Source organism: Zootermopsis nevadensis, unplaced genomic scaffold (genome assembly GCF_977971745.1).
Source record: "Zootermopsis nevadensis isolate Lab colony 2312 unplaced genomic scaffold, Znev_1.0 Znev_ptg000021l, whole genome shotgun sequence".
NCBI lineage: Eukaryota > Metazoa > Arthropoda > Insecta > Blattodea > Termopsidae > Zootermopsis > Zootermopsis nevadensis.
Genome location: NW_028259153.1, coordinates 379658 through 401265, shown reverse-complemented (window position 1 = coordinate 401265; position 21608 = coordinate 379658). Strand labels below are relative to the sequence as shown.

The 21608-nt window shown below is 42.0% G+C and overlaps 1 protein-coding gene and 1 long non-coding RNA gene across 4 annotated transcripts in view; one reads left to right on the top strand and one right to left on the bottom strand.

Annotated features, from left to right (window-relative positions):
• LOC110826812 (uncharacterized) overlaps positions 1 to 8578 on the bottom strand; it is a 20665-nt gene extending 12087 nt beyond the window's left edge. For both annotated transcript variants that reach the window (XR_002542158.2, XR_002542157.2), the window contains exons 1-2: positions 8083 to 8578; positions 7765 to 7978 (exon numbers count right to left, since the gene is read on the bottom strand). This is a non-coding gene — a long non-coding RNA (uncharacterized LOC110826812). The remainder of the gene's footprint in view (positions 1 to 7764; positions 7979 to 8082) is intronic.
• lovit (loss of visual transmission) overlaps positions 1 to 21608 on the top strand; it is a 21927-nt gene extending 319 nt beyond the window's left edge. Inside the window, exons 1-12 of one of the 2 annotated variants that reach the window (XM_022057824.2) lie at positions 2027 to 2333; positions 11306 to 11539; positions 13164 to 13426; positions 14384 to 14602; positions 15283 to 15384; positions 16177 to 16295; positions 16800 to 16901; positions 17645 to 17770; positions 18017 to 18208; positions 18617 to 18747; positions 19034 to 19208; positions 19459 to 21608. In XM_022057824.2, the coding sequence (XP_021913516.1) occupies positions 11316 to 11539; positions 13164 to 13426; positions 14384 to 14602; positions 15283 to 15384; positions 16177 to 16295; positions 16800 to 16901; positions 17645 to 17770; positions 18017 to 18208; positions 18617 to 18747; positions 19034 to 19208; positions 19459 to 19689 (1884 nt within the window). In that variant the 5' untranslated portion in view covers positions 2027 to 2333; positions 11306 to 11315 and the 3' untranslated portion in view covers positions 19690 to 21608. Of the gene's footprint in view, positions 1 to 2026; positions 2334 to 11305; positions 11540 to 13163; positions 13427 to 14383; positions 14603 to 15282; positions 15385 to 16176; positions 16296 to 16799; positions 16902 to 17644; positions 17771 to 18016; positions 18209 to 18616; positions 18748 to 19033; positions 19209 to 19458 lie in introns of those variants that run through there. The other variant, XM_022057825.2, reaches the window with a different exon arrangement.

Here is a 21608-nt window from a genome sequence, read left to right as displayed (position 1 = left end):
GTGGGCCTCCGCGGAGGAAATTAGACTTGTAAATAGGAACCTTTTAAACATGTTATTCGTGACCAATATTTCGCTGGTATGCTTTAAAGCATATTTTCATGTATCTGTCCCACATGCTGATCAATTTGTTTTTTTTTTCCGGATTGTGGCAGCACCTTCGATGTAAGAAAGTTGAGATAATATGCAGAGGGCAGGATAAATACGACATAGAAACAGAAAACTAAACTCTCGGAGAATAATTCGGAAGAAGGCAACAAAAATTTTCCGACATTCATATCATATTTAAAAAACAGAATTGACTGCTAGCGATATTTGCTGCTGAGGACCCGCAAGACCAAGGAACTTTTCCATTGCTGTTGTATGTCTTCGAGGAAACCTTTTGGACAATAACCGAGAAGGGCGAGACGAGGACTCCGTGCGTTCTTACACACTTTTCCGGGATTTACATTTTCATCGTTATTATTCGCTGTTATTAGGATAATACATATTTTCTGACACTTTTCTCTGCGAAAGTTTTGTTCCTCCATAACTTTCTACGTAAAATGCACATATAATTAAGGTCACTAAAGCGCATTTAGGAATAAATTCGTGTGACCACCTAGGGTGTTAGGGGGCTGTGTAATAAACGGAATGAATCAGTGACGGGACTGTGTCAAATGAGGGACAACTTAGATATCATAAATGAAACAAAATAGTGACTGAAATAATTAAGTGTCTACATAGCGAAGTGCATCAGAAAATAAGAGCATCATTACGGATCGGAAATCTCTAACGAAATTAATGTGGAAACGATATTAATATTCTGTCATGTCTTATAGATTTGTGTAGCCACCGCATCTGATATAGCATCGTCAGATAATGCAGTGAGGGTATTTGGCGGCTGTGCCGCTAGGAATTTTAAACGCGGTAACCGACGCAGTGAACGAGCATAGCCGTAAGGTCCTACCGTGCTGTCGGCACAGTCGCCAAATACTATCAGTGCAGAATAGAAAATCTATTATAATGAAAGAAGAATAAGTGATGATAATATTCCGGTAAAGCAGGAAACTTGTGTATTCTTGGACCAATAAGAGAGTTAATCTACATTCTCGACTGCAACTCAATATCGATACCGAATAAATTATTAACCTGTTAAAAAGATTCGGTAGGAAATGTTTTGAACATTGGAAGGCGAGTGCTTTGCTGATGACAATACAAGGAACATTTCAATAAAATGTATAAATGAAAATGACAATTCTTGTTTCCGGTGCTGATACATGAAATGCATCAGTATTTAATATCACAAGATAGTGTAATTGCGTCATATTGTGAATATTATAACAATTATTTATTTTAATCTGTCTGATCACAATATTTAAAATTTCTTATAATTAAGATAATAAAATATCATTCATGTTCCATATCGATTGATCGATTTACATTTCGGAACATTTACACAACATGTTTCGGTTTTTATAAAACCATCATCAGGTGTAAAATATATCTAAGAACTTAAAACTCAATTATGATTTCTGTAGTTTTTTGGTGATGTTTCATTACGTTTGTTTTTCCACCTGATGATGGTTTTATAAAAACCGAAACATGTTGTGTAAATGTTCCGAAATGTAAATCGATCAATCGATACGGAACATGAATAATTATGCATCACGTCGTTACTATGAATACGAAATCCACACTAAATTCGTAATAAATTTGTTTTTGTTTTTTTCAGATTTGGTTCTAGATAATGTTAAACAATATATTTGCTCACACTGAAATAATGTTCTGTCTTTTTCTTCGTGCTTCGATAAAACTGAAATTGCTATCACGTGCAACTACAAATAAAATAGATAAGAATTCTAACAAATCTCCAACTGGACGTTTCGCATTTCCCCATCAAACTTCTGAACTCTTTACCTAACTTGTCAGTAACAGAGACAAATAAACTCGTATCATTGGGGAGTCAGAAAATAGACATAACAGTTCAGGGCTTGTATTTAACAGTGAAATGGCGTAGATCGATAGTACTTATATCGAGTTGACGGGGCGAGGATTCAGTCCAGTCACGATGCTCGCCTGTTCCTTCCAAAGCAGGAGTTAAGTGAACAAAACACAGTCGCCTCGCGACCGGCGCAGTCTTCAGTCTGTCTGCCTCTTTTAGGTTAGGTCGTGCCTGAGCTTTTATGTAACAATTAACTAAGTATATAACTAAAATAAGTGAAAAATGTGAAACTTACATAACTTCGTGTATTCGTTCGTTAAACGTGACTTTTCACAGATTGAAGCATCTGTGAGTTTCCTTAATTCGTGATGGGAAGACGGATTTCTTAAACTTAGAAAACATTCAGAAAAAAGTAAGTCTTTGTTTGTTTGTTTACGTTTCATACATAATTTATTCATGTTAATTGTGTATGTTATTGGAACAAACTCATTTTATTGTTATATTTTTTATGTAAATTTAACTGCGATAAATACCGGTAAAGATAACTTAACTTTAACAGAATGTTATCAAACATTTTTCTACCGATGTTAACCCCAAACGCTGGAATAAATTATTGTGACATAATTAAGATAATATTAAGCTTAAGTACCAATTGGTGATCAGGTGTTGTGCATTCTAAAGGTGACAGTAAGACAACCAATCATATATTTATATATTTTAAGAAACGATATAATTTTATTACGAAAGTAATATTACATTGCTTTCTATTGGTGTTAAACTTGGTCACGTAAATGGAGTATCGAAAAGGACGAAAAGGGCATATGAGAACTGCACAAAATTATTTTTAAAAGCGACCACTCGGACGACCAAAGTGTAGATGACAATTTAGGAGGGGATGTCTCGCTTGAATTAATGTGGCTCAGGACAGGGACGGCCAGGGGGTGAAGGGTGAAGGTCCACGGTAATCTCCTTATCAAACTGAAATTACGCTTATTATACCAATTATGAAGGTCATTCAAGGCTGGTGGTCATGGGAAGAGCGGTGATACTCGTGTGCGGTCGCCATTGCAAGAATTTGTTAAAGTTTCTGATGCTTCAGGACCACCTTAAGACGTGGCTCTAAATCAAATCTAAATGATACGCTGCGAGTTGTAAGCCGTCTTCATCCGCCTGTCGTCTGCGACGGAGAATGAGTTTGCTGTGACCTTGAAGTGTATAATTTGTTGACGACCAATACAGTACGCGAGAGATGCAGGTTGCTGGCCGGAAATACAGGGTCTTGGTCCTTAACCCTTTGAAGCCGAAGCTCGTCTTCATAATATTTACGAATCCAGACCGTACCGCGAAGAAAACACTTCACTTAACCATTAGAAGTCGAATCAGGCGGTACCACATAATATTTAACAAAAGAACATCCCGGTCAAAGCCTTGATGTTTGAATTATGACGTTTCTGATTCCCAATAAGAGTTCTGACACCGTTTTGTTCGAGTACACGGTTGATTTATAAATCTAGTAAAAGAAGTTTTCTCTCAGTTTCCAACCTCAGCTGTTCGGTGTCTTCGAGGCTTTTTAATCTCCAAATTGTGCTGTAGAGGCCGTGAAGTGTCACTTAATATACGAAAGCATTCTAGTTCATTTTATCTTTTGGGAGACAGAAGACCGAACTCTGATTTCTGCACTTGTTACGACTGAAATTAAATAATTATCAGGGGGACATCTTTTCAGAATGTCTCATTGTTAGTCTGACCTTTAACCTTCGATTTCTTACGCAAATTCACGTCCACAAAGATCATGACGAAGTTAGTGTGCAGGAGAGATTGGAAAATTCCACTCTGTCAGTAGCAAACCGAAGAGATAAGGGCGCAATCAGTAATGATCGCCCTCGAATGCAAACGAAGGTTAAAACATCTCAGCAGACGCCAAAACTTGGAAAGGGGCGCGCCCCCCCCCCCCCCCAGGCCTTAAAAGACCTGCTGATTAACAAAAGAGCCTCGTAGAAAATGTACGGAGACAGCGTAAAACTTCTTCTTTGTAGGTTAAACACAGGTTTTATTTAAAAATTCTTGGTCTGTGATTACTGATAAGTAGACCTTGAACACGGCCTTTCGTCCTCTCTACTTCCTTTGTGGCATTTTAGGTAATTCTTTTAATGTCGGTATGCTTTGTTTAGTTGTCACGTGATAGGCGGTGTGGGATCCGAACCATGTGACTGTTTGGTCCTAAGAGAGATGAATTACTAGGAGGCTGGAGAAAGTTGCTTAATGAGGAGCTCCATAAGTCAAATATTAATTGATTAAGTCAAGGCGGATGAGATGGGCAGGGCACGTAGCCCGCATGGGAGAGAATAAAAGAGATCACTAGGAAGAGGGATGGGAGGATAATATTAAAATGGATTTTGAGGAATAGGATGGGGTGGTATGGGCTGGATTCATCTGACTCAGGATAGGGACCAGTGCCGGGCTCTTGTGAGCACGGTAATGAACCTTCTGGTTCCATAAAATTTTTGGGAATTCCTTGAGTGGCTGAGCGACTGTCAGCTTCTCAGGAAGGACTCGGCTTCACGAAGTATTCATTTCTGAGACGGCTCAGGGCCTGTAAATTATCTTCCTAACGTGACGTAACTAGACGGAGTGCGTTGTCTACTGGCTCTGAGTGATGCACGTCATTTGAAGAAACTGTGTCCTCTGCTCAAGGAATAATGCTTTGAACTTGTATTTTGTTATCATTTGCATTCAACTTAGGATATTTCTTTTTGAAGGGTTGTCTCTGGAACCCAGGAAATGTTTCCTATCCACATGGGATTTTCCGCTGCTCCGTTAAACTGCCAAACTTAGGCACTCGGACTGGGGGGACAGTTCCCCAAGGGTCAATTCTAGGGCACTTCGTTTTCATAATATTCTTAAAGGACCTCTGTCCAAGAATGTTTGCTCTCCCTGTAAGGTCAGCGGCCTTAATCTCTGAATAATACTTTAATTACATGCAAGTGTGTCAAACAACAGATATCCCTAGAACGGGCTAAAAATTCTAGAGCACGACCTATAAAGACGATTAAGAGTTTATCGTCTATGTATTATGTAAATAATTTACTTGTGATTGTAAAGTGTATGTGCACAGAAGTAAACACCTTTCTCACGTGGGTTAATTGCAATGACCACAGTGTTCGTGGTGGCACCACCACCATTTCAGAAGGAGGCCACGAATATAAGCGATGGGACTTCGTAAAAATATTATTGTCTGTAACAGCTGTAGTTAGGATCAATATACGTCGATTTCCAACGCCACTGCTACGACGAACATGCAAACGCTCGTTTCTTAAGCGAAATTGTTGTAAAATAGAGTAATTCGAAGGTTTTCGCAACGTGTTTAAACATCTCGTACTTCGAAACGGATAATCTGCGACCCCTTAGCTGGACCGGGTTTTTTGTAGAACTGACAGTGGTTTTGTATTCTTGGAATTCAAGCGGTTGACGTGAAAATGTGTTTCTATTATTCTTAGAATTCGATTAATCGAAACGGACTTGCGATGATTTCACTGTGCAGGCATTAACTTTTGCGGAAAAGAGGGGTTTTTTGGGGGAATTTTGTCAATTCAGGCCCCCAACTGAAATATTTTACGTAATGCGCTCATATATTTCATGTCAACTAGGAGCTTTCATAATGCAAAAGTGCGAAGATCTAATCGTGGTCATCGTCCATTGCATCAGCGCGCATGAAATTCTGTCACTGGGTCATTCGAAAATGTTACTGTAATACCTCGTGTTTGTCACCGACGAAGCGATGTCTGCGAAGACCCGATCACAAATCATCTTAATATTCCCATTATCTTCGGTCTTCGGGTACGTTTCCGCGGTCACTTCATGAACGTCTGACGGTCTCTGTCTGGTCGTGGAGGGCCCACCTATTCCGAAAGTCATATCCACTCCTTGAAAGTAGGCTGAAGTCTATGGACCGCGGATATGATTTTGTTTAAGAAAAATTATGTAAAATTATCCATTTTTGTCGTAATCAAGTAACTATTCTCGTCGTAGGAACACAACAGCATTTGGATTGTATTAATTGACTTTATACTTTTATCTAAGGACTTGGTAGTGTCCTTTGTTACCAAACAGTGGCACGGATGACACGATTAGCCAAGCGGCGATCAAGGACACCAGAAGTGAGGCAGGGCATGGATAAGAGAGGTTTGCTTTTCTGACTTGAATGTTGACCCGGAACGTCGCTCTCTGCAGATCGCTTATTCCTACTACAAGTCTTCGGGCTTTGTTTTTGCAATAACATGGCTCCCGTGCTAACGTTTAGTAGTCTAGGACCTACGCAAGTAACTGGCATTTTCTATGCGGCTAAATCCTTGAAATAAATTGTGTTTTTAGCATTACTAAGGCGAAACCGCGATGGTAATTTATATTTTACACGTTCTGAGATTTCCTTGTTAAATTGAGGCTTCTAAGAGTGAACGGAAAATGTAACTGAGATGTAAAAGCTGAGACAAGAACGGAAAAAGCTCTTAGTTTGATGTTGTTACACTGGGCAATGTTCTAGAGCGAACTGATGAATTGGAAAACGTCCTTGGAATTCAGTTAGTGCGGGAAATGAGATCGTCCCTCAAGATCTCCACACAGCCCTGATTTCCTGGAAACACGTGAGGTGTTTCCAGGACAACGAAGTTTCCATATATTCTAGACAAACATTTGTCTTTTCAAAGAAACTTCAAATGCATGTCAACATGTTTTCTGGCCCCGAAGACAATATTTTACTTTGCTAGCTACTTTCACTTAACAGCCTGAAACCAAGCCAGAATGGAACGCGCAAATCACATAGCAGCGGTGTTTAACCCGTGGTCCGCGGAAATTAAATAATTTTCCCCAACAGTTCAACAAAGTATATGTACATAAAAAACAAGCCAGGAAAATAGGAATTTTAAAACGATCTCTAAAAGTGAGGGAATTTGAAATTGGAGGTTAGAAATTAAGTTGGCACCCTTAGCTTGATTCGCGGGAGCAACGCAAGGTCCATCTGTTTGCGATGAGAGATACTAAGAGGCTAGGAAACTTCCAGATGGTTCGAGGCGTCTCGCGCCATTTTCAGGTCGATTTAACTCAAAAGAAGACTAATTGTCAAAAAAACGATGTTGAATATTTATCGACGCTTTCGGCGTATCCAGTTTCTGAACACAGTGCGTGTTATGTTACGAATTATCGTCGAATGATGCCACGGAACTATACAGATTACGAAGACGCTTGAAAGGTCAGCTTAAAGAACATTCTGCCAAATCTGTAGGATTCTTTTAAAATAAAGATCGAGAACTCCGACAAAGTAGGAAAAATAATTAAGAACAGACCAGGTATTACCCAACTCCACTGAGCGTTGTCCTTCTTGAGAAGGTAAATTGTATCCTCAGCTAGTCAAGAAATACTCCGTCTTTTAAGGGGTCCGAAAATGTATTCCCGTGTCTACAGGACCCCACACCTGGTCCAATCCCAAGCCACATGAATCCAATCCACTTCCAAGAAACATATTTCTGAACGATCCACGATTATATTATCTTCCTCACGAAATTTTTAGAGTGATTAAATAAACGATGATGATATGGGTGGGGCATGTAGCATTAAGGGGGATAAAAGAAATGCAATCACTGCAATAAAGCCAACCATCGAGGTGCACTCCGTCGTTTGAAGTAATTAAACCTTTCTTCTAGAGCTACATTAATTATACTTAGCGGCACTTCAACTTTAATTCAGGGCAATCTTCTACGAAATTTAATTTCGTATTTGTCTAGCGTACGTTGACACTTTCGTACCCAAGAATTTCTCCGAAAGATTACACTGAGGCAGCTTGTACTCACGTCATCTCTCTCGCAACTGAGGTCATCCGTGTTTTCAAATCTCGTTGGTTGACTGAGAAAATTTTACATTTTTCTCTCCAGTCACTCTACAGACATTCCAGAATTCGTATTCGGTTGCTCCAGGCCTTGACCTTTGACCAGTGACCACGTATTTCGTATCCAAAACTTTCAACTGGACCTTCTATCCCGTCACAGTAGCATCTCTTACCTAGACCTGCAACCACTGACAAAATTAAAGTTGCATATTTGAAATGAATGCGTTGATTGATCGCAAGAAATCATTTATGCGTTAATGCTTATCAGCGAAAGGAATCTTACCAAAGTCTGTGATCTCCTGGCTGTCGGTTTCACTGTGCATCTGAGCTGAAAGTTTCCACTGCTTGAATGCGGAGAACTTCCGGCAATGATACCGAGTTGACCTTTACAATCTCGAAGTTCATTTAGCTGTTACGACATTTAACAACAATTCCATATGACGGAGAGCAAGGGGTGGGCAGAAGAATCTCGAGAGAGTTCGAACAGACCGAAACGTATTAATTAAATACCTGCGTATTTTATGCGTTCTTTGTACGTCGAGTGTGCTGTGGGGAGGCCGTCATTGTCCTCTGAAACGACGGAGATTTCCGTCACCTGGACACGCGCCTCCTCGGCTCAAGACAGTTGTGCAGAATCGAAAGACGTTTCAATTATCGGAGGGATTACACACGCAATTCGTGTGACGTAATCACTGTTTACACAGCGGTTTCACTCAAGTTGGAATTACGAACGCTTGAAATTACAAATACTTGTTCAGTGCATCGGGAAACACTAGAAATGGAAAGGTTTTCCGGAATTACCATAAATTCTTGGACGTCGTCCATCGTCTGGCACAAAGTTCTTCGAACTAGATCTTCAAATATCCAGCGACTGAAACTGGCTCTTTGTAAAGGACAAAACTGAGCATATGTCCCTTCAGTTTTCGGGTGAGGACGAAAAGAGACGCACCTTCCGAAATGTTAGTCGTCCCGAGTGTGACACACCACGGTCACAACCCTTTAAAACTGACTTGGGAATGTTTCTGCCCATTTTCTATATTTTGGTTCTTACTTTCTGACTCCGACGCCGTCAGTTCACGGATGACGAACACCGTCCCACTACTAGTCATTTGATCTTCCTCTGTTGGAACGATTTCCACTGTTTGCATCGTTATTCTAGTAGCTCTGACTTGCAAACAAACGTCGATTCAGCGAATTACACTAGCGGTCATTTGTCGCTAACACTTCACAGTACTACTCTGTTTCAGGACTCGGGGTCCTTCGATTAACGTGCTCCTACTACTCCAAATTAACACTCAGGATACGTCCGACAACCCTGTCGGATGATAACCTTATTTCAAAGAATCGGTTTAAGAAACATATCACCTTATCTAATCTTGGTGGACAGCGAAAGTTCCGTCTTATTACATAAAGTTAGCTCCTCGGCACAACAAAAATTCTTCGTAAAGCGTACAGAATTTTGCTTTGGTTCTGAGAACGTATGTTAGAATTCCCAAGTGATCGAATGTTTCCAAATCGTCAGCTCATCCATGTGTGGAGCCCCGGAGGAAACCCTCGACTACCAGCCTCAACAGTAGCGGAGCCGTCCCTCGGACACACTAGGCAACGGACAACCCATACACCGTGGCTTAGAGGAAATCTGCAGCGTCCTAGATCAATGCCGTGTCGAAATATCTGCAACATGCCGATTCAATGACCCCCTCGTGAGATTTACACAAGTATTTATACCGCCTAGGGGATTCATCCATTTTGTTAACTGCAAACTTTACCTTATTTTAGGATATTACCCGTCCGGCCTACGCAAAGAAACTGGTTCCTCTGAGCGATCTCTGCCTCGTTTAGCAAGATTAAGAAAAAATAAGTTTTCCCTGAACGCATTTGATTCGTGTTAAATTATAATTAATGTTACGCCAGCCTCGACTTCCGGGTTGTAGTTGAAATTGTCTGACATACTTACGTGTACATACTAGCAATGTCAAAACTTACATTCCAGTAAAAGCGATTGATTGATTTCAAATTTTTATAAATATTTGCTCTGCGTACTCCGACCACTTGTGACGTACGTGGAAATAGAAATCTTCCGTCGCCAAGGGCTGCTCAGCTGATAGCCAAAACACGGCTTAGGGGGTCGCACTCATTTCTTGAGAAAGAACTATTTTCTGCACAAGGGACAGGAATGTAAATGCGCGATTGATGACCTGGTACGAGGAGCGAAGTCACAAGTAGGCGTAATATTTATTTTAAAATTTTGAGAATGTAGAGATACAAATGTGATCTCAAATAATTATCACGTGCGAAATTTTAGGTCGGAAAGAAGTCGGTAATGGAAAGTAGGTCGCAATTTTTACATAAAATTTGAACGCACAACTACGATTTAATCAAATTAATTAAGCCAAAGCACAGATGTTATGTGATTGATCAGGCATAATCGAAGACGCCATTGAACGTGTTGTAATCGAAGATAATGGAGTGGACAGCCGCAGCGGTCGTGATGAATCGAGTGATATGGAATAATTGGAAGAGGACAGAAGTTAAAATTATCTAATCATCTCCGCGGTGTTAATTTTCTAGTGATGTGTATTTTAGTGAAATCTACAGTAGTATGTCTACTTCTTCCTTAATTGGTGTTTCATTCGAGGGCGTGACCATTACAGTACTTTAGATCTTTGAAGGGTGTGTTTTCAAGATGTGGAGATCTCAACGAGTTTCCAGAATCGGAACATTCTCTCTTCACTCTATCTTGCAAAGATCGAGACTTTCGCGAGCAAGTCTTCGATCCTGTTAATTAAGTGTCGCGTGCAGTTTGTGCGTGTGGATTAGAGTTCGGAGGCAAGAACATGACCACAGTAACTACGGACGGAAGGACAAGGCGCCGAGATCCCAGAACGGGAAGGAATGTTCCTGTAAAAGTACACCGTTTAACATGGTCTGAGAGCAAAGTAAGTCGCGAGTGGCATAGTGTCACGTTCTTTTAGAAGAATCTCGTTATCTCAACACATGATGGGCCGGTTTCAGTTCAGAGATCACTAAGAAATCGTTACATTTGTCAGTGGACCACAAATCAAATATGCGGAATGGGGGGAAATGTAACCGGGGAAGAACGGCAAAGTTATCGCTGCATTTCAGACCCCCTGTGGGGTGAAGTTCCTTCGTCTCACCGTCGCGTTCTGTTTCTGAGTCCGTGCCGAGAGGAACGACGTCAGTAATTGCAGCTGAGGGATTCTCTTAAAGATGACAGGCCTCTTAAATAGTTCTTTAAGTGGCTAACAAACCAACACATTCGCATTTTGTAGCGGAAACTGGGATTCACTTCGAAAGAACCAGGGAGTGAAGGATTTATTTTTAAAAATATATTTATTTTTGTTTGGAGACAGACTCAGTTCTTAAGTGTTAATGCCAATGGACAACCAGTCACAGTGTCCTCTAAGTGGACGCTCTAGGAATACAGTAATGGAATCACACATTTGTGTTTGCCCACGATCTAAGGTTTCTTAATGTGTGTGCAGCAACGGCGCCATGGTAGAGAAGTTGCACACCTATCAGGGCGTCCTCGGTCGCCTTCACGCGTGGCGAGACGCTGTCAGGGCGCAGTGGTGCGCCGTGAAGGAGGAACACTGCCACGAGTGTAAGGATGGAAGTGGGATCCTGGTTCGGCTCTTCGGAAAGAAACCTCCCACAAATGAGACCCAACAGGACTCTCCTTTGAGGGGTGAGACGGCAGACTACTCGCACGCATTCAGGTAAGATTGTCTGGATGTTAGAGGAGTTAGGACGGTGACGACTGCGGAGGAAGGAATATGGAAGGATTTCGTGACCTGTTTGAGAGACGTATTCGAGCAAAATGTCACAGCAGCTTTGCCCACCTCGCGTGTGAGTGGCGTCAGTAATTTGTTTCCTCCTGTGGCCAGTTTCGGTCATTCTTCGATTCCTTGTTCTCTGAAGCCTTGCGCCCTCGCGACCGTCCAACGACGGGACAATCATTACGTAGCAGAACGGAGCCAAGTAACACAATGTTGGTACAAAGAAAGGCATGTTAGTTACATTCCCAAAATATGTTAAACTTAAATAAAAGAAAATATAGCACTGTACAATACTACTGATTCACTTATCGGACGCTGACTGAAAATTTCGACGTGCCGCCATGCGTCCACTAAAGATATATAAGCAACTATCACATCCCGGCTCCACAGAGGAACTGCATGTCTCACCACAAAGAGATACAATTAAATGTATCTATCCGATAAGACGCAACCACTCTTTACGCTTTAATACTTCGAAATACAGGCGAAGATTTCTACCTGAGAAAAGTCCAAAATTTCTCCTCATGAGGTCTCATTTAACTCTTCAATATTTGTGTTCGTTCTACGGACTTTATTCTCAAAGTTATTCCACAAATTAAAGTCGCATGCGGTTTAACCAGGCGAACGCTCTGGCCATGAAATTGTTGTTATAAATATAGTTATTGTTAATTGAATAAAAATTTTCTTGGATATTATCCATCGTCTAGTAAATATAAAACGTAAAACGACGTTTCGGAGATGGGACTCTATCTCCGTCTTCAGGTTCCTACACAGTTTGGCCCACTAGATAGAGCTAATCCCTATCTCCGGACCTTTTTAAAACGACGTTTCGGAGATGGGACTCTATCTCCGTCTTCAGGTTCGTACACAGTTGGGCCCACAAGATAGAGCTAATCCCTATCTCCGGACCTTTTTAAAACGACGTTTCGGAGATGGGACTCTATCTCCGTCTTCAGGTTCGTACACAGTTGGGCCCACAAGATAGAGCTAATCCCCAACTGTGTAGGAACCTGAAGACGGAGATAGAGTCCCATCTCCGAAACGTCGTTTTACGTTTTATATTTACTAGACGATGGATAATATCCAAGAAAATTTTTATTTAATTGACTCTTCACCATCGTCAAGAAGTTTTAGATTTGATAGTTATTGTTAATTTGCCAAAACACTTTTCCCAAAGCCGTCAGAGAATCGTCTGCAATCCGGGCACCTGCTCAGTTCTGCCGAAACTACGCGCACGATCTCTCACTCTCTGCGGCCTGCAGGTCATTTTCCTTTGAATGCGAACTACTCACAGACTTTTACCTCATAAAGATCAATTTCGTATACTAAGTATATTAACAGAACCCCGTAAGATATCGTACATCTTTCGGAGTGACATGCATCAGGGGGGCTCAATTCGGCGTCCAGAACAGATTGATCAAGCGTCCTCCTGCATTTTGTGTTATTCAAGAGCGTTTCATATTTACGAAGACGTAAGATTGCACCACTTAAACACAATCCACGCCAGTTTAACCTCAGTTAATGTGTTCGGTCACATTCTCAGGTCAGCCAAATGCTCTTTCAGGAGGAAGACCCGCTGTGAGCTGGTAAGAATTTCGGCTGCTGTGATGGGCGTCGAGTTCTCGTACGCAGCGGAAACTGCGTTCGTCTCGCCCATTCTACTCAAAATCGGAGTGCAACACGAGCACATGACGCTGGTGTGGGCGCTGTCGCCCATCGTCGGCTTCTTCGTCACGCCTCTTCTGGGATCCATCAGCGACCGCTGCAACCTTCGATTCGGCAGACGTCGACCGTTCATACTCATCCTAGCGCTAGGAATCCTCACAGGTCGGTACATCCAACACTTTTCCTTGCAGATGTGTGTTTCGCTGTTTTCGTAAAGTCGTCCGACAGCATTCTTATTCATAGTTTCTGATACGTAGAAGATAGAAGATACCATGAACGGGGATACAGTGAGTTTGTTGAGTAGTCAGTCGTGCTGAGTCTGCGGATTTACGCTAGATAGCTTATACGGAATATTAAGCATAATTTTGACCACAAATAAAAAAAAAACCCTTTCGGAATTTTGTGGATTTAAATTTCTGACAATATCTGGACAGAGACATAATTTTTTTTTCTGAAATTAAAATTACCGGTTACGGAGTTTTATTATTTTATCATGTCTTAAAATCTCATATCAAAAATCTTAAAAAAGATGTAATACGTAGTATAACATTTGATCAGGAGTACTAGAGATAAACATTGTTCAGTGTACACCAGAAGGCTGATGTTCAATTAAGGAAAATGAAGACCTGATCGTGGGCCTTTGAGCCCGAAACGTCCGGTGTGCTCAGTCGTGATGGTCATTTCGTTGTGTTATTAACATTTCACGTCGACATACTGCCTAGGTGAATGATAAATGAAGTCGTGAACGCTCTTCGCGAAAGGTGACCAGCTGGTACTGAACACCCTGTATTTCGTTTAAAGCACGGATGTATTATCAGATCTAAAACTTCTTGACGATGGTGAAGAGTCAATTGAATAAAAATTTTCTTGGATATTATCCATCGTCTAGTAAATATAAAACTTAAAACGACGTTTCGGAGATAGGGATTAGCTCTATCTAGTGGGTACAACTGTGTAGGAACCTGAAGACGGAGATAGAGTCACATCTCCGAAACGTCGTTTTACGTTTTATATTTACTAGACGATGGATAATATCCAAGTAAATTTTTATTCAACGGATGTATTAGTTTCTTGTAATTGACGGTTCTGTTACCGAACGACATCCACGAATTTTCCCAGGGTTGCTGCTGGTTCCCAACGGCGAAGCCATCGGGCGCGCCTTGGGGGACACCTACCCGTCCCGAACTCCCAGCGTCAACTCAACGCTGGAACCGGACGCAAATGACTCGCACCCCTGGAGCGTCATCTTCACCGTGCTGGGAACCGTGCTCCTGGACTTCGACGCGGACGCCTGTCAGAGCCCGTCCAGGTCGTACCTCCTGGACATAACCGTACCAGGTACAGCCTCATCGGCTCCAGGGATTTCACATTTGTTTGCTGTACTTTGATCCTTACTCGAATCTCGGCCCTTTCATTTACTATTTATTCCTGTGCAAGCACTCGACGAGCATCCTAACGAAGGCGCAGTCCTTCCGGTCTCCCTCCTTTCTACCTTCCTCGTCATCTGTGTCATTATTATTTTTATTTAGTGTTCTGTCTGACGACAGGTCCATATGAGCAGGATCCTTCCATCCTTTTCTCTTCTCGGACTGGGACCTGTTCATATACGTTCTTGGCAGATGATCCAGAAGTGGTTTGCCATTGCCTTCTTCTGTGTGTGAATGGAGTAATTGTTGGGATGCCACGGAGGAAAACTCCGTGTTGCCTAGACCACGGCCTTGCCCAACACAAGTTATAAATTCGGGCACCGCCGGGAATTGAACCCGAGGCCCCAGGATTACAAGGCCAGCGATCTAACCTAAGCTAACCCAACCCAAACTAACTTTCTAACCGTACCCAATCTTACCTAACCAAATCTACGACAATCTAACGCAATTTAAACAATTCAAGCAAAACTTTCAATATAAATATGGGTTTATTATCTCCAAAATCAAAAATTGATCGATGCAAACCGACGTCATGGTTCTTATCCCATTCACTGGTCCACAGTCGTCATGGTTCTTATTCCCTTGTTGCAGAAGACCACGCACGTGGACTGAGCACCTTCACAGTAATGGCGGGTCTCGGGGGCTGCATGGGTTACGCCCTGGGAGCCGTCAACTGGGACGTCACTGCTTTTGGTAAGTTAAAGAATGCAGTCGTGGGCATTTACCTCGGAGGCATAATGGAAAACCACGATGCTCTGTTAACGAGCACACATTCAAACCCGAGACTTCCCAGACACGAGGAGTGCTAACCACTGAACTGCAACTTTGATGATTCCTCAGTCTCTTCAGGAAAATTCTGGTGTGCCTTGTAGTAGGATGCGAGGTTTTAACGGCGGTGAGTTCGAAGAACGCCGTCTTCCGGGTTGTAGCGTAGTGTAATCTCCATAAAGCTTACCAACGTTTCACAGGTCGTTGCTGCTTCCATTATCAGGGCGATGAGTCCTTATGATGGAGGCAGAAATGGAAAATTTTTCGTAATGATCATCTTCACGACCTCTACTCCTCACCTTATATTGTTAGGGTAATTAAATCGAGGAGGATGAGGTGGGCGGGGCATACAGCACGCATGGGGAGGTAAGGTGTGTTTACAGGGTGTCGATTGGGAGGCCTGAATGGAGGAGGCCTCTGGGAAGACCTCCGCGTATGTGGGAGGAACGAACTGGATTCAGCTGGCTCAGGATAGAGTCCGGTGGCGGGCTTTTCTGAAGACGGTGATGAACCTTTGGGTTTCATGAGGAAAGTCGGCTATTCCTTAAACAAGAGTATACAATCGACTTCTCAAAGAATTTCCTGCGCCATAGACTTTGTCAGCGATTCGCGTTACATGAGCAGGAGGAGATGGACTGTCACGTGGCATTTCAGACTCCATTTGTGTGCAGATGAGCTAGGATCGTGGCGTTGGAGCTGTGTTTTCCTTTGCCACAGGAGAGATGCTTGGAGGTCACGTGAGAGCGGTGTTCACCCTCATTACGGTGATCTTCGTCGTCTGCGTAGCGGTGACCGTGTCGAGCTTCAGGGAGATTCCTCTGGAACTGCATGATCAGGTAGTTTGATCCGATATTTCAGAAATTGCAATCTCCTGTACATTGGTCGATGTCCCAGTAGAAGCTGTGTCCTCCGGAATGTATTAAGATAAGGCAAAAAATGGATAACCGGACTATCCGAGCATTTTGAGAAGAGTCTCTGGTAGCCTTGAGAGATGATGTGGTCGCTCTGCGACCACATTCACTGACAGGAACATTAGTAAATTGTTACAGGAGACGCCCGTGACAATTCTCCTGTGATTGACGTCATCAGGCACGCGGTCACTTCCATTCGTTTTGCGTGAAAACAGGAGAAGAAATCTTCTCTGTCCGGAGTGATCAGTGCCTAGTATCATTCTCCTAGTTAGATTGAGATTTTCTGTCATTTTCCTCCGTCTTGGTAAAAATTCCAAGGCCATGGAGGCCTTCAGTCTTAAGGAAATGTCGTTCATAAGTAAATAATTTTTAAATTCCGCTAACCTCTGTACTTAAATCGCAAGTTTACCTTAAAGTTTCACTCTTCAGGTGTCAAATCCGAAAGAAAAGGCCTCTGACAAGGGGATTCTGGAAGGAGGCGAAGTCGGATCGTACGGGACTGTGGTTCGAACTTCACGGCGAGAATGTCAGGTGAGAGGCTTGCTGTAAGTACCACGAGCCACGTGGAAGCTGGCCGTCCGCGTTAGTGCAGCCACAACGCGTGGTCCTCGTGTCCACTTCAAGCCCGACCCAGGTCTTACGTATTCACATGTTTCCTCAGTATTAATATCGCGAAAGCAGTACTTCGTTCTAACAGATCTCGACTAAATACCATTAAATTCTTCGTGACTGTTCATTTATAAGCATTTCCCACTTAAGAACCAATCTCTTCATAAAGTTGCCTTCATCTGAAATCGGTCCGATGTCGGTCGATCTATTAGGTTGTTACTTTGCCGACTATTGACATCATCTCGTTGTCAGCCACGCACGTGTCGTCATGCACCAGAAAGTCGTTGAATTTATTACGAGGCAGCATAATCTTAATTTGGTGAATGGTGTCACCACCAAGGACACGACAAAATACTCAGATATTTCTTTAAAGTTTCACAGATGCATTAAAACAAATGCATCTCCGTCTCACATTGCTTATAGACAAATCTTGAAATAATGACAAATTTGACATAACGATGAGCTAGTTGCAGTCTCACGCAAAAGTCACTGAACCCGTATTAGAACATTCAGTGCACTTCGACTGGATTTATAAACACACCATCACTCTGACTATACAAGAACCCGCGAAGGTCACGTCTTGTTGTAAAATGTTCCATCACATTTCCATATACATGTACATATGTACGTGTTGTAAATATCTGACTTTGATTTTATCCACGAAGGACCCGTATCACCCAATTGACGGTCTGGACACCGCTGGCAATGGCTACGTCAACTATGGTTATGACGAGAGTTACCACCAAGAAATGAGAATCGAAGAGACATCTTTTATCAGACCCAACACTAAGGTAAGCACGATTTCGCTCTAGTTCGTAAAACTCCCACGGTCTTCTAAATAAAATACAAGATGGCGGTTGGAGGGAAGCGAACTGACTATAAAACTGGAACAGTCCTCTTTCTTAACCTTGAGATTCGCTTACAACTCCGATCTGTTGGCTAAAATGAAAGGAAGGAAGGAGGTGGTGGCTGTCTTCTGGGATGTTACGCCGTGTAGTCTGGTAGAAGTAAGATTCTGTAACGTTTATTTGATGCAGGAAGTGGCCAGCGGCTGTGCTGTTGACAAAACCAGCGCCTCTCTACTGCAGTACCTGCTGTCCATCGTGTACATGCCGAGTTCCCTGCGAATTCTGTGCGTGACCAACCTGTTCTCCTGGAGCGCCCACGTCTGCTACTCTCTCTATTTTACCGACTTTGTAGCAGAAGCCGTTTTCAAAGGCGACCCCAAGGTTTGTCCGATTGCTTGCCATGGTTTTTCTCAGCTCCTCACAAAATATTTTACAGGACTGACTGAGAGAAATACACGTAATATTTATTTGAAAAACCTTAAGGGATCAGATCATAGATCAATGCGAGGTAATCATCTTATTTTCTCTATTAGAAGTTTATTATTATAAGCACTGCCATAATGTTAAATTGGATTAAGATAACTAGGGTTTAAATTTCGATAGACTAAGCTTTGTGCGTTCAAAAAGGAATTTAACAGCTGTCATAAGTAATTTATAACGTCTCTGCTGGTTTCCTTGGGGAAAAAAGTGTTCTTTCTTTAATGTTTATTAAGATTCAGTTTTTTGACATAAGCTCTCAGTCAAAGTGCGTCTGTCTGTACCTAATTTCTGACCCCCGTATATTTGCAGGCAGCAGATGGCACCTTGGAGAGGGAACTGTTTGAAGAGGGGGTCAGATTCGGATGCTGGGGAATGTCAATGTACTCGCTGTCCTGTGCTTTCTACTCCCTTATCATCGAACGTCTGATTAAGAAGTTTAGGTAAGATTGTAATTAATCAGTTCCACAGAGAATCACCCTTTAGAAGCTGATAGTTGGATGAAGATTCATAAAATCCCATAACTGGATCAAATTGAGTCTAACATCGAGATCCTTGCACCAGGGGAAGAAATATATGCGTCAGAATAAATTTGGACAGATTACGTCCTCTACAGCTCAAATATTAAACGAAGCATTCGAATTAAATTTTGTTGGATTTGAGGTTTTGACTGCGTTGAGTCTGAAGACGGTTTCTGTCATTAAACCGAGGAGCGTTTTCTCTGTTCAGGGCTCGGAATGTGTACATAAGTGGACTGCTGTTGGACAGCGTGGGGATGTTGATGCTGGCTGTAACCAGACACAGATATGCAGTGATTGTCTTCTCGGCTTCAGCGGGCGTCATGTACTCGACTCTGTTCACGATGCCATATCTCCTGGTGGCACATTACCACGCCTCAGGAACGGTGAGTGAAAGCTGTGAAATGCGATGAGACTTTCTTCCTGATACTTATATTCATTGATTGTGCATTAATTGGTGAATTCAGTGGCGCTTTGTTTCTATGAGCTCCAACGCTTTCACGCAATCCAAACATCTTTTCTGATAGAAGTTTAACGACGTTTCAGAGGTTCTTGCTGCCTCCATCATCAGGCAGCAAATTTTATTCATTCTCATGTGCTCTGGATGTGCAGATTCTATGCTCTTTTTCATTACAGTTTAAAATAACAAAGGACGGAGAAGCCGTTCGTGACGCCCAGCTCCGAGGACTGGGGACTGACGTCGCAATCGTGAGCAGCATGGTGTTTCTAGCCCAGTTCATTCTCTCCATGTGCATGGGGTCTATTGTGAGCCTGTTTGGCACCACGACCACAGTCGTCGGCGTCGCTGCCATCCTCAGCTTCTTTGGAGCCATCGCAGCCTCTCAAGTTATGTACCTGGAACTGTGAATTTCTGCAGACGAACAACGAACTTCTCCCATTTCAGTGTAACATCTCGATATACTCGTGGTCAGCCATAATAGTCGCAGAGCTGCACCTCAACCACGGGCCATGTTTCCTTGTGTTACCTGTTCTGAGTCCAAAAATGTAAATGGACACTCTAAACTATTTACATAATTTAAAACTCACCCAAAGATATTCTTCCTGAAGAACCTCCTAACTTTCTTGGCGTAGCTTAGTCGGTATAGTGACTGGCTATGGACAGGACGACCGGGGTTTGATTCCTGACGGGGGCAGAGTATTTATCCTCTATCCTCTGTGTCTAGACCGGCTGTGGGGCCCACCCAGCCTTCTGTCCAGTGGGTACCGAGGTCCTTTCCCGGGGGTAAAGCCGGCCGATGCGTGATGCTGACCACTCACCCCATCTGGTGCCGAGGTCGAGAATGAGCAGGAGCTATATCGCCTCTCCCCCCAAGCGCATAAATGGCGTTTAGTGGGACAGTTTTACTTTTTTCCCTTTAACTATTCTTCCATATTGGAGTTTCTTCCGCAGACTTTGTATTTCAAATTATGCCGCAAATAGAAGTCGTAATTTGTAAGATAAGACGAACTTACTGGCCACAAACCATGACTTATTATTCTGTCACCAGACATCCCTTCCAAAAACTGTTGACCATTCGTGGTGTAAGGAATTGCTGAATTTTTATACCTTCCTCCTTGTTTTCTCTGGTTCCTGTTTGGTAAGAACAAAATTTTTGTAACAGTTTTCTTGTTCATAAACGATCTGACTTTGTTAATAAGCTCATGGACTCCTGCTGTGCTTAGAAATTAAGTTTAAATTTTCACCAACACTTTTTAGCAGAAACACATTACATGTAAATAAAAAGTTCTGCGATATATGGAACGAAATTCAGGCACACAGGAACAACCAGTGCCTAAAACAAAGTTAGACACAGTCGCATTTTTGCGTGGAAATTCTTTCGTGGCATCGGATGTTATTTCTTGATGGCGAGTCGTGCAGTTTCTACCAGGAGGTGACAATTGCATTCTGATTTATCGCTGAATGCACCGGAGTGTTCAGTTGAAAATATGGGAGACGTCTCGAAGGTCCGGAACTGAAGGAGGTTCCGGGAATTATTATCCCATTGCAAATAATGCAGCAACAAGCACAGTTTAACATAAATCAGAGTTTATTAAGAACATAATGAAGACGTGACAATCTGCAAAGAAACATCTTCATAAAAGCTGCCATATTTACTGACAGACGCCATGAAATTAAAATGTATTTTGCAGAGTTACAGATGGAATTAAACAGTTGCCATTTTCTTTTATGGTCATAGTATTTTATATACCAGTATTATGTTGGACATTGTCCATGTCAGAAGTGTATTTTATATACACGGTTTCTAGGATTTGGCACTCCTGCCCCATCAAGTGATTGGTGGGCAGATCGTCTTCATTTATTTTTTAATTTCAGTGGCAGTGATTTGATTTCAACCCAGAATTTTACGAATACCGGGATAGTATGCTAATAACTAAAGTAACTGAGCCTTGTTTAGTATTAAATATTCCTGAGTTTGATATAAAAAATCACGATTACAATTTTTTTAAAAAAATGCGAACATAATGAAAACCATCTATACACAAACTTAAAATATTAAAATTATTTTAAGTTTGTGTATAGACGGAAAATAAAAATATTGTATCAATAAAACACAAACATGACGCAATTGAGATATAAAATAAAATAAAATAATGAAAACCAATTAACAGAAGATTGAAAAAATGCCAAATCCTGAAACAGATTTACCAGAGACAATATAAAATGTCCATCACAATAAATGAACCACCATCACAAAAATTTAGAGAATCATGTTCATTGAAATTCTTCTGTATAATAAAAGTCTTGTGTAAGTGTGAAAACTAAA